This window comes from Sciurus carolinensis, chromosome 2 (assembly GCF_902686445.1).
Source record: "Sciurus carolinensis chromosome 2, mSciCar1.2, whole genome shotgun sequence".
NCBI lineage: Eukaryota > Metazoa > Chordata > Mammalia > Rodentia > Sciuridae > Sciurus > Sciurus carolinensis.
This window is the reverse complement of record NC_062214.1, coordinates 19505466-19518479: the sequence shown is the minus strand read 5'-3', so window position 1 is coordinate 19518479 and position 13014 is coordinate 19505466. Positions and strand designations below refer to the sequence as shown.

General features: G+C 39.4%; 1 protein-coding gene across 4 annotated transcripts in view; it reads left to right on the top strand.

Annotated features, from left to right (window-relative positions):
- Dhx35 (DEAH-box helicase 35) overlaps positions 1-13014 on the top strand; it is a 75427-nt gene that overhangs the window by 23059 nt on the left and 39354 nt on the right. For all 4 annotated transcript variants that reach the window (XR_007107244.1, XM_047541478.1, XM_047541477.1 and 1 more), the window contains exons 4-8: positions 1973-2050; positions 8609-8713; positions 10516-10577; positions 11490-11559; positions 11941-12000. Coding sequence is in view for 3 of the 4 variants with exons in the window: in XM_047541478.1 (XP_047397434.1) it covers positions 1973-2050; positions 8609-8713; positions 10516-10577; positions 11490-11559; positions 11941-12000 (375 nt within the window). In the remaining variant the exon portion in view is untranslated. The remainder of the gene's footprint in view (positions 1-1972; positions 2051-8608; positions 8714-10515; positions 10578-11489; positions 11560-11940; positions 12001-13014) is intronic.

Sequence of the window (13014 nt, the reverse complement as noted above, 5' to 3'; positions counted from 1 at the left end):
CCCATTCACTTATTTTGGTTATTTATGTGTATTAATATGGATTCATGGATATTTACTTATTTTTTTATCAGTTAAAATCCAGTACAGTGATTATTTATTTTGTGGCTCATGTTGTTCTGTATTTGGTCATTAGGAACTCCTTCAGTTTGGTTCCTGTTTTTTTCTAAAATGTCTGCGTTATTTTTTTTATTTTTATTTTTTTTCTATTGTGAACTGGAGATTGTACCCTGAGGTGCTCTATCCCTGATCTACATTCCCTGGCCATATTTATTTTTTATTTTGAGATAAAGTCTTGCTAAGTTACCGAGGCTGGATTTGAACTTGGTGATCCTGCTTGCCTCAGCCTCCCAAGTTGCTGAGGTTACAGGTGCGCACTAATCACACCCGACAAGCTTCCATTCTTTTTTGATCATTACCTTGTTAGTAGCAAAAGATGTGGCTCGTGTATATTCTGTGCACAAGCTCTGTTTACTTTTATTAAAAAATGGTGTTTAGAAATCATGAAATCATGATCTGGATGCTAGGGTGCTCATTGCTGTTTCAGTGGACTGATAAATACAAGTATGAATATTAACCCATACATAGAAAGGCATCTATCTACCTGTGTCTGTTCCTCTGTATATGTATTAAACACCATGAGTTTATGATGCTTCTTTTTTTAATTAATTATTTTATTTGTTCTTTTTAGTTATACATGACAGTAGAATGTTTTGGCAAATTATACATACATAGAGTAAAACTAGGATCCTATTCTTGTGGCGATCCTTCTTTTTTGATAGTCTGATTCTAGTCCAGTACCCTAGGGCTCATTTTAGCCTTCCTTTATTTGTAAATTTTCCCCACCTGTGAGAAACTCACTCCTTATTAGCTGCACTGCATTCATGTATCTGTTAAGTTCAAATATACAAGATAAATAGTTTTGGAATTGCTAACCCATATCCCTATTTGAGTATTTACTGACATTCACTAACAGATGATAGCATTTATGTACAGTTATTTTCGTCTTTAGTATTTCTGCATCCACTGAGGATACCATAGTTCTTAGGTTAGTTCTTCTGCACCCCCTTCAGTGTGATTATGTTACTTATTTGTAATGCAGAAAGGATCAATGTTTGTATTGTATTTCCTTTTATTTCCCTGCACATTCTTGTTGGGCTTTTTGTTTTGGGGTATTGGAAAAGAATATGAAACGTGACCATGGGTTCTACAGTCGGAGCCACCCAGAGTGATCCGTTCAGAGCACTGCTGCTCCTTCTTCATCCCTGTTACCCTGTTGCCCTTTAGTTTATGTGTTATCTTTCTATTATTTCTTTTGAACCAGTAAGCACATAACATGCAATAGTAATTATATTCTTTTTTCTATTTTAGAAGTAATATATATATTTTAAAACAATTAGACATTATAGAAATGTTAACTTACAACCAGTTATCCATGTTGATTTTTAAGTGCTTATAATCAAATAAATTCATAAATAAGTCAGATAAATACATTTAATCAAATTTTACATATACTAATATAATCTCATGGCATATATCCATGTATAATTGTGAATAACTAGTTTGATTTAATTTGATTAAGATTTGTCACATGGTTATTTATTTTGAGCTGCCTCTATGCATAGTTTAAAATTTTTTGTTCTACGGGTTTAGCACTATTTTGAGTCACTCAGGGATAATTTTCCCCCCTTCAAGGCATCTGCAGTACATAGAAATTTTGCAGGACTGGAGCATCTGAATGCTAAATTTGTGCTTTGTGCTTTGGTTCTTTGGTTTATCAGCTTTGATGTGAACTTAAGTGATTACTTAACATTATCAGGATCTGTCATCTCTAAAATAATTCTCAAAGTTTTACTGAAATAAGAACTATGCTGTTCCTTTGGCAGTGATTTTAACATGATGCAGGGTCATTTTGGGGAAGTTGCACCTGGAAAAGTGGTGTCAGATGTGTACTCAGGTGTGATTCTGCTTACAGTACCTGGCAGAAGCTGGCTGGACGGCGGAAGGAAGGGTGGTCGGCGTTACCCAGCCTCGGAGAGTGGCTGCTGTTGCAGTGAGTTTCTTTCTGTCTGCACCTTTTTTTCCCTTTTTTTAGTTATTTCCTCAAAACTACAGATAAATGCAAGTTGCTCCTTAAGAATTTAGCTCTTAAAAAAGAACCATGATTTGAATATTTTTGTAAAATTGATAACTATACATTATGAACATTTTATGTAATAAAGTACTGAGGAAGTAATTTATTTTAAAAAATTTTTTAAAAATTTTGGTACTGGGGATTGAAACCCAGGGGTGTTTTACCACTGAAGTATATCCCCAACCCTTTTAATTAATTAATTTATTTTTATTTTGCTTAGGGCCTTGCTAGGTTTTGGAGTTTGGCCTTAAACTTGTGATCCTCCTGTCTTAGTGTCCAGAATCTCTGGGATTATAGGTGTGTAACACTGTGCCCAGCCAAATATTTTTCTTTAGAATGGTCATTATTTCATTTTAATAAGGTCTTTTAAAGTATAATTTACATGCAGCAAAAATGTTCCCTTCTCAGTCGAGCATAGTGGCAAATCCAATGACTTGGGAGGCTGAGGAAGGAGGATCACAAGTGTGAAGTCTGCCTGGGTAATTTATCAAGACCCTTTCTCAAAATAAAATAAAAAGGACCAGGGTGTACTTCAGTGGTATAGGGCCTTCTGAGTTCAATCCCCAGTTCAATCCCACACAAACACACACACACACATACACACACAAATCCCATCACATATATACTATTTGATAAATTTTGACAAGTGCGTAGTCCTGTAACCACTGCAATAGTCATGATTGAGAACAGTTCTAACACCCCCAAATAAAGCCCTTTGAACTACCATAATTTTAATAAACCCTTTAGAGGAACCACAAAACCTGTAAATATCACAGGTGATATAATGCAGCACTGCATCTTAGACAATTTAATGCATCTGTCCAAAATGAGCTTTGCTTTCCTTTAGTCATGCCATCATTTTCAGCCAAATAATTAAAACAAAACAAAACAAAACAAAATCTCAGCACTTGGCAAAAGTATTGTGAACATTTGTTAACTTAATTCCAAGAGTCCCTTCAAGATAAAGATGAGTGGTTGTCTGGTTGGACAGAAAGAATTTTATAAAAATGAGATCATGAACATATACTTATTGTGTTGATTTAACAAAAGAGGAAACTGAAATGAAATAGGAGCAGCTCTTGAACTGTAGATAAATGTTCAGCACAAGAAAGTGTATTAAAACTGGAAAAGCAAAAATAAAATTATTAAGAACTTCATAATATTCCTTATTTTTCAAATATATATTGTAGTTTTTCTTTTATGAAAGAAGAGCAAATTACCACACATTCATCGTCTGCCTTCTCATTCCCCATTTGTAGATACAGAACTGTCATTTTCATTTCTAGATTTATAACGTATGTATTCTTAGTCATAATTCCTGCAGGTGTTTAATTCTAGTTTGAATGGATTAAATGCTTGTTGCTAATTATTTTCCATGTTTCGCCAATCCCAAATTGCTCATTTTTGCTTTATTTCTTGATTGGCTGAATTTTATCATCCAGTAATTGTTTTTATGTGCATGATAATATTTGAGTGTGATCTCGACGTAATTTTTTTCTTTTTTCTGTGCTGGGGACGCTAGACGGCCATGGGCCTTGTGCATGCTAGGCAAGCATGCTGCTGCTGAGTTGTAACCTCAGCCCCAGTAGAAAACTCTTGATTTGCACTCTCCCTGGCAACTGTGCAGACTTCCTTCCACTGACTTTCAGAAACTCTGTAGCGAAATCTGAGGTCTGGAGGGCTTTTTCTACCTAACTTCTTGGTTTACCTTTTCTTACTGACTGCTTTTAAGATTCCTTTTTCATGAGGATATGTCTTGATGTTATCATGCAGTTTCATATTTATATATTTTTTTCTTGCTGGTACTGGGGATTGAACCCAGGGGTGCTCTACCACTGAGCTACATCTCCAGCCCTTTCTATTTTATATTTTGAGACAGGGTCTTGAACATACCCTCCTCTTGTCTCATGCTCCCACGTAGCCAGGATTACTGGTATGCACCACGGTTCCTGATGTGCTCTTTCAATTTTTTTTTTTTTAATTTGGAAAAACTCTTAATCTTCAGATTCAAATCTCTTTGATAGCTGGGTATACTTTTCTGTTCCAGTTATTTTATTCTCTTGTCTGAAAGTACTAGATGTGTACCCTATTGTCTGTTTTTAATATTGACCACTATCTCTGGAATCTTCTTCTCCCCTCTAGTTTTATGGGGTTCTTCAAGACTTTCCACAATGTTCATGATTTTTTCAGTCAAATTTATTCATTTTGATTTCTTTACATTTCTACCTCAGTCTCATAATCATATCTCTGAATCTTTTCTTTTTATTAAAGAAGTGAATGAAAGGAGATATACTTTTTATGAATTTTAAAATCTGTAATGCTGCAAACATTAAAAATTCCAGAAAACACCTGTTTGTTTGTTTTCCTCGATGGTACTAGGGATTGAACATGGGGTCTTCCAACACTGAGCTGCATCCCCCAATCCTTTTTATTTTTTATTTTGGGACTGGGTCTTGCTAAGTTGCTGAGGCTAGCCTTGAACTTATGATCCCCCTGCCTCAGCCTTCTGAGTTGCTGAGATCACAGGTGTTCCCCACCATTCTTGGCTTGAAATTTCTTTTAAAACTGCTTTTTTTCTCTTGCTCTTTCCTCCTTTATTCCTTCTTTTTTGGCCGACTTTCATGCCCTAGGCTTGTGTTGGTACTCTTGTGAGAAGTTCTTATCTTTGAATGTGTCCACTGGCCTCCTCAGAGGTGTGAGATTGTGCTAGTGTGGATGTGGCTTGGCCTCTCGGTGATGCTTGTACCCTTTGCTGGGTGGGCATGGGGATGAGGATCTGGTGATGCACTCCTTGGTGTCTTGAGAGGTCTTTATGGCTCAGGATACAATTCTCAGGGCTCTCTGATTTGAGATTTGATACTTGCGTCCTGTCCGCCTGTCATCCTCTCACCCTCTCCCTTGTAACTCTTTATTGTCAGAGTAGGCCTCCTCTTTGTGGACATTTCCTGTTTCCGGGGCCTGAGTGCTGCCCCTTCTAGTGGGAGGATTTTGGTCCCGGCCTTTTAGAGTCGTGACGCTGACATTAGGAAGCTGTAGTCCACTGCTGTGACAAGGCGAGGCCTCCCTTCTGGATTTGGACCTCACATGTTTGGCAGCTGTGCTTCCTGGTTTACTGTTTGGGCTTGTAGCTGCCTCCTTTCATTGAAGATGGAGTTAATTTTGTTTATGTTTTAATTCTTTTCTTTTTATTTGCTTCAAGAGGACAATGGGAACAAAAAAATGCCTTTATTTTGACATCCTTTCCTGGATAAGAAATTCATTCTGTTTCCCCAAGTTATTTTTACTATGTGTAGAGTTTTTTTTTTTTTTTTAAATATATATATTTTTAGTTGTAGACGGACACATTACCTTTATTTTATTTATTTATCTTTATGTGGTACTGAGGATTGAACCCAGGGCCTCACATGTGCTAGGTGAGTGCTCTGCCACTGAGCTACAACCCCAACCCCTAGAGTTTTAATTATTGTTTAATCCTTTCCTCCAAAGTCTGTTTTCTAATGGTCTTCTAGTTAAAAATTAAAGATTTAAAAGGGGTATGTGTGAATGTGAGTAAAATGGGGATTGTCTGGAAACTCTGCTGCAGTGACAGAGTTAACCTTTTATGTAACTGAAAGATGACTCAGTTACCTAAAAATCAAAGCAATTTTTCCTGTTTGTGGTTTGGAATCCCAGCTCTTAATCAGTTTGCATTTTGGCTTCAAATTTGTAGCCATGGATAACTTCCATGCAACCACATGCTTTCTCTTGAAAGAACAAAGAATGTATAAATTAACCGTGTAGTATTAATAGAGCTGTCACATTTGTAATGCTGCATCTCAGAAAGTACTGTGTGTGCAGACTGAAATCTGAAAAGAATCTGAGCCTGAGAACAGATTGCATAAGCGGGGCTTGGTCTCAGTGAGAGGCAGTTAGTAATGAGCGTGCTCACTGGCCTCACACGCACATGCGCTGGGTATGACTCGAGACCGGGCCCTCCCGCACCTGAGGTTCAGACCAAGCTGGGAGCATGTCTTCTTTCAGCCCTGTCATTTCTAGGTCTGAAGGTATCTCGATGACCTCCTGGGCTGTGTGAAAGCTCAGAGGCCAGCACTTGCCATCTGCTCAGTGACTGGGTTTTCTTTTCTTTTCTTTTTTTTCCCCTTTATATATTTGGATTGTCAAGAAGATGGTATTTTTCCATTCCAGTTGATGAGATTACTGGGAGCAGAACATAAACAATGGGGGTAAAAATCTGTTAAAAAACCTACAGATGGCCAGGCATGGTGGCATAGACCTGTAATCCCAGCCACTTGAGAGGCTGAGGCAGGATGATGGCAAGTTTGAGGCCAGCCTCAGCAACTTATCAAGGCCCTAAGCAGATTAGCAAGACCCTGTCTCAAAAAGAAAAATAAAAAGGGCTGGGGATGTGGCTCAGTGGTTAAGTGCCCCTGGGTTAAATCCCCAATAAATCACCTCCCCCCAAAAAAGAAAAGAAAAAAGCCAATAGAATATAACCTAGTATGTTTAATAAATGAAGAAATTTTTTAAAAGTGTGAAAAGAAAAACATTTTTTAAGGCAAATGTATACAAATAGTGAAATAACAAGAATTAATAAGTTCGACTTTTGTTTTAGAGGCCCACAAAATGATGTTTAAAGAAGAGGATTGGTTTACTTCTTCGGATTCTTACAAGCCTGTTTTCCCCACAGGCTCCTAGTGACTCTATGAACATTCTCTATTCATTTTCTGACATTTATGATATGACAATGTATAGTTTAAAGTGAAACAGTATAATAACAAAACTGGTGAAAAGCTGGTTATGGGGACACAGATGCTCCAGAGGTATGGCAGTGCAGGATGAATTTCTGATTTCATAAGGTGATTTGAAAGGCTGCGTGGGGTAGACCAGCTGCTCGATGATTGATTGTGTTTTGGCCTGCCAGAGCTGTAATTTCAAGTCACTAGACCAGGCAGAGCCACTTCTGATCCTCATCTGCTCTTGAGTTTCTTAAACAGTGATGGGCAGATAACACTGGGTGTGCGTGGCTAGGAGCTGTGCAGGAGCCTCTGCTCCTGAGCCTGGGGCTCTTGGGTCCTGATGGCTGAGTCAGTAATTTCTGCTGCAGGACACCTCCTATGGCAGCCACATTCCAAACTGGGCCTCAGGAACTTCAGGGGTGCCGGCTGACTTACCTGTGGAGGGCAACTGATTGCCTGCCACACCTGGTTGGTTGTGCCAGTCCTGGTGGCCTCTGTTCATGTTGCTTCCCTTTGACTCTCAGGTAGCTTATATAGTGAATTTTAATTTCTTTTAAATTAAATTAAAAATCATCATTGGTCTTTTATTTATTTATTTTTGTTTGCTTTTGAGAAAAGGTCTCCCTAAGAGTCCAGGATTGCCTCAAACTTGCGATTCTCCTCTCATTAGCCTCTCAGTGTCTGGCATTACAGGCATGAGTCACCATGCATGGCTTACATTTATTTACTGTTTCAAATATTTTCTATTAATCTGTTAATAGCCTTTGAATAGCCTTCTTGGGGATAATTCAGGGATTTTTGCTCATTGGACTTTTCTTTTAAATATTTTCCCTTACACTAATTTTTTATTTGTTATAAGTCAGTGGGTGAAATTCTTTTTGTAGTATACGGTCTTTATAATACATTATTTTTGTGTTCTTTTACTTTATTGTGCAAACTTGGATCCTTTCTTAGTCTTCTCATCTGGCCTATTTTTAAAACCTGCCTTCTTCATTTCCCCTTTCAGGGATCTTGGTAGTTGTGGTACTATTGAGAATTGTGTAGGTATTGGCTCTTTCGGCCTCCAAAGAGAGATTGAACTTTGCCCAGTTTTGAATTTGATCATTGTGTTTCTCCTGCTTCCATAACCAGGGGAAGGTGCTTTATTTTAAGAATGGAGAAGCGAAAAGTTGTCACAGGTTGGTGTGCTTTTTCTTTTGGAGCAGGGCAAATATTGTCATTTCTTTTGTTTCCTTTTTACTTTGGCCACAAAATTTAGAAGAGAATTTGTGGCTTAGCTTGTTTCAGATAACTTTAGTGTACGTATTTAAATTTCTTTTTCTCACTGGCGTAAATCTTTAGAATTTTATTGGTCATTTCTTTGAAATTTATTTATTTATTTGCAGTACTGGGATTGAACCCAGGGCCTTGCACATGTTAGGCAAGTGCTCTACCACTGAACTGCACACCCCTCGCCTTATTTCTTTGATCTTGATCTATAACATCTTTATATGATTTCATTTTTAGTTTGTCTACTTTTATAAGTGGCCCCAAGACCATGGTAGGATGAAATGAGGTATATAAATGCATCAGTTAGTAAATACAGAGGTTTTCATACTTATTTTCTGACATCCTGCTCCTTTTCTTCTTACTTTCCATGGTGTTCAGTACTGTTTAATAAATGGCCTCTAGATTATCCGAGTATGTGCTCTGTGCAGTAATTGCCGTGTCTCTATTTTCAGCATGATCTTTCTTCCCAAAGGTTGCAGGGCGAGTAGCCGAGGAGAGGGGTGCAGTGCTGGGCCACGAGGTGGGCTACTGCATCCGCTTTGATGACTGCACCGACCCGTTGGCCACGAGAATTAAGGTGAGGTGTTCAAGCTGCTTTTCCTGGTGTCAAAGGAGGAAGAGTATAGGACACAGAAGCCGTGGCAGAAAGTGTGGGAAATCGTCCTGGCCCCAGGCACTGTGGTTTGCTGGGAATTACAGAGCTCTTATGCAGTGTCCTTAAATCTTGGCTCAGAAAGGAACTCAGGAGTAAGGTTTAGCCCTTGGCCTACAGATGAAGAGGTGAGGGCAGGGGAGGTTAAATGGCTTGCCCGTCTGTGACAGCACTGGGACTCAAAACTGTCTTTTATTAGGTCTGTTTTATTTTTTCCCACTGACTCCTATAGCTAGCTAAATACAGAAAAAGGTCTGTTAAAGAGGTAAAAATGGACAAGGTATAAACTGATGAAGTGTAGAATTCATAGATGATGTTTTCACTAGCTAGATCTTTCCTATTTTGTATGATAATGGATTCTTTCTGTGTGTTATTTGGCCTAGTTGCTAACTTCAAAATAATATCATAGTAATCGTCGTATAATCAACTCAGCAGGGCTGTACTGTGTACCACTAAGCTGGAATCAAAGTCTAATCAGATTGTGCAATAAAAGAGTGATCAAAATGCTCTGATGAGATGAAGATTGGTTATTAAAATCTCAGTTACCTTTTATTTTGCAACAGAGAAAAATTGAAAATAATCAGATGAACTCAATGAGCAATGCAGTGATTTATAAAAAATATGGCTCTTGTTTTCCAAATTTCTGTATTTTGTTACCACTGACATTCCTTTTGCTAGGGTAAAGGGACTATTCTTCTGTACCATCTGATATATTTAATCTAGCTAATTTTCAGTGGATCACTAACCACATGATTGTTTTTGAGTCCTTCATGAGAAACTTTTGTATTTCCTTTGGCTATAACTCCAGGGCACTTGGTTCTCGACTGTGGTTTGTCATTAGTGGCAAGTTCTCACTCCTGTTCCCGTGTGTGTGTGAGGCAGGTACAGATCCAGGTGGACTGTGGTGGAAATGCAACCTGCTCTTAAACCAAAACAAGAAAAGCAAAGCATACATAGCACACAGGGAGGTGTTTGGTCTTGTTAACGTAGCAACTGTGTTTGTGGTGAGTCTGACAGCATCCAGTTATTACCGCACATTTCAAAAGTATTTTACAAACACTCACAGGCAATAGAACTGGTGTTCTTGAGTACTGGTGTAAACTCCTGTGCTAAACACTGTCTGTACCACCTCATTTAGTTCTCATGATATCTCTGTGAAGTAGATTCCTTTATTACTTCATTTACAAATGAGGAATCAGGCTCACAGGAAAAGAACTCGCCCAAGGTTTATACAGCAAGTAAGAGGTGGAGGCCAGGTCCGAAGTCCCAGTGGCGTGACACTGTAACCTATGTTCTTAACTCAACCTCACCTGGCTCCCTAATAACCTCTGTAGAACTTGAGGTAAAGAACCTCAGGAGCTGCAGTCCAGTCTTTGGGAATTGTAAAAGCAGTTATCTCAGACTGCCAGCATTCCCTGGGCAGACACAGGTTTGTCTTCATTGCCCCATTGTCTGCAGGACCAGAGGAAACGGACTTTAACTGGTATGTGAAGTTCTGCTAAGAGACGTGCAAGCCCAGCAGGGACCCCATGTTTGAAATCTATTTTGGTAACAGTTCTGTTGCTTGATAATAAAAATGTTGGGCTGTTTCCTCACAGTCCTTTGTAGGAATTGTCCTGTACCTGTGCCGACAAACAGAATACTTGAACTTTATGGAGTTGTGCTTGGACTTAAAAAGAGAATCATTAGTATACAGTGTAAACGAATTTTGTATTTTTATTTTTTAGTTTCTTACTGATGGAATGCTGGTGAGGGAAATGATGGTTGATCCATTATTAACAAAATATAGGTAAATATGTTTTTCCTATAATTTCCCTACAGTTTCCAAAGTCCACAAATAGATTAAACAGTATTTATGTCAATGGGTGAGATTCATATCTGTGTTCAGCTGCCCCAAAGCTTTTCTCTTAACCTCGGCTGTGTTGACCTTTTATGTTTTACTCAGAATTTGGATAGTGTAGCCCTTTATAGACAGCCCGGAGTCTGGCTTTTTATTCACAGAAAGTAAATAAAAACGGGCACAGAAATTCTCTGTCCTTACTTGTTTGTTTATTTTTTTTAGTGTTGCTGGGCCTTGCACCCAAGCCTCATGCATGCTAGGCAGATGTTCAGCCACTGAGCTATATCCTCAGCCCTCTTGTCATTCAGTAGCCTGTTGAGTTGTCCTTTCTACCTTGCTCTGTCACACCCTGGGTTGATAGTGACTGTGGAGAACTAACTGGGCAGTGTTTTGTTGAATATAAGGCCCAGAGTCCAGATAATTAATCATTTTCTCCTTCATGGTCTTTGCCCATCACACACAGCATAAGGCTCTGTGGTACATGTGTGTCCCAGCTGTGATCACCTGCCTGCTTGTTTGTTTCTACGGCTTGCCAGACTTAAGGTGACTGGGCCTCGTTCTGGTATTTATATGCCCTGTGGCACATAGATTGTGTTGTTATTGGAAATCACATGATAGATCCTGTAGGAATCCATGCGTTGGTGAAGCTCTTTAAAAGTCAGCAGTAAATCACCACTTTCTTCACCAAGATATGTTGAAGTGACCATGTTTATTAGTTTAAGAATTATTTCATTGTCAGAGTGACTTGGATTTCCTTTTGATCCGAGGTGATTGTGGGAGGGCTGAGTACCCACAGGTTCCTTTGGTGGCCTGGATGGGGTGATTGTTTCGATGTTCACTGACAGTGTCCCTTGATTTTAGTGCCATCATGCTGGACGAAGCTCACGAGAGGACCTTGTACACCGACATTGCCATTGGCTTGCTGAAAAAGGTATGGCTCCACTGCCAGAGTTTTGTTTTTATGTTTTTTCTTTTTGTACCAGGGGTTGAACCCAGGGGCACTTAACCACCTAGCCACTTCTGCAGCCCTTTTTTTCTATTTAATTTTGAGACAGGGTATTGCTAGGTTGCTCAGGGCCTCCATAAGTTGGCTGGCTTTGAACCTGTGATCCTTTTACCTCAGCCTCCCAAGCTGCTGGGATTACAGGTGTGTGCCACTGCGTGTGGCTATTTTTGTTTTAGCTTTTCCAACTGTTGCAATTTGGAAAATTCAAACAAAATCAAAAGGGGGAAACAAAAATGTCATCCATCAGATTATTTTATCCATAAATATTGCACTGTTACCATTGTTCCTAATGCTTTTTTTTTTTAGATTCAGAAAAAGCGTGGAGATCTTCGGCTGATTGTGGCTTCAGCCACTCTGGATGCAGAGGTAAAGGCTTCTCCCTTCCTCCTGTTCTCCCCACAGCACTGGAATTGTTGGACGTGTCCTCTGGAAGGGAGCTGTGGCAAAAGCTCATCTTTGGCAATGGCCTGCCTTCCTTATGGGACCATCTGCTGTCCTAGATTTCATATGATCACAGGATACTCCTTTTCAGCATGTGGGTGGAAATTAGCCTGTAATTAACTAAGGGAGTTCATGATTACCTACTTGTCTCATTTCTCTACACGCTGTCTTTCTCCCCACACGGGCGACTTCTTTTTATTACTTTTTTCTGTGTGAGGCTTGAATTTATTTATGATGAGACCTTATGTGTTTAGTGTTTTTTTTTTTTTTTTTTTTGTGTGTGTGTGTGTGTATGCGCACATGCACATGCACAATTGAGGTTTCACTTGTACATTTAATAATTTCCAGTTAAAATTTTTCATGGTGGGCTGGGGCTGCAGTGGTAGACACTTGCCTAGCATGTGTGAGGCCCAGGGTTCCATCCCTAGCTCTGAAAAAAATTATGGCTAGGTTTACATTATTTTTCTCTTGACTAATATTTTAGTTCAGACAGTGGTTCAACTCTATAGATATTTTTGGCCATTTGCTATTTATGTCTGTAAGCACTGTACTAGCTGCAGGGGATCCACACACTTCCCAGCTCCTTAGGGGAAGCAGACATGTAAGTAGGTATTTACAGTTTGGTGAACTTAAAGTATGGGTAGTCAAGGAGGGAGCACTTAACTCCAGCAAACTAGGGAGTATCCAGAAACGGTCAATGAGGAGGTGGTATCTCAGCTCCTGAGAAAGATGCATAGCGGTTTTCCAGGTGGGCAAACTGGGGAGGGTCTTCCTGAGCAGGTACAGAACCACAGTAGCAAGAAACTATGAGTTCAGGGAGCCGCGAATCTTCACCTTGCCTGCCAGGCCCTGCAGGGATGATTCATCCCCCAATCACTGCTCTGACTTCCTCTCCTTCCACCACCTCCTGCGTGTTCCCCCATTCCAGCCACAGTGGTC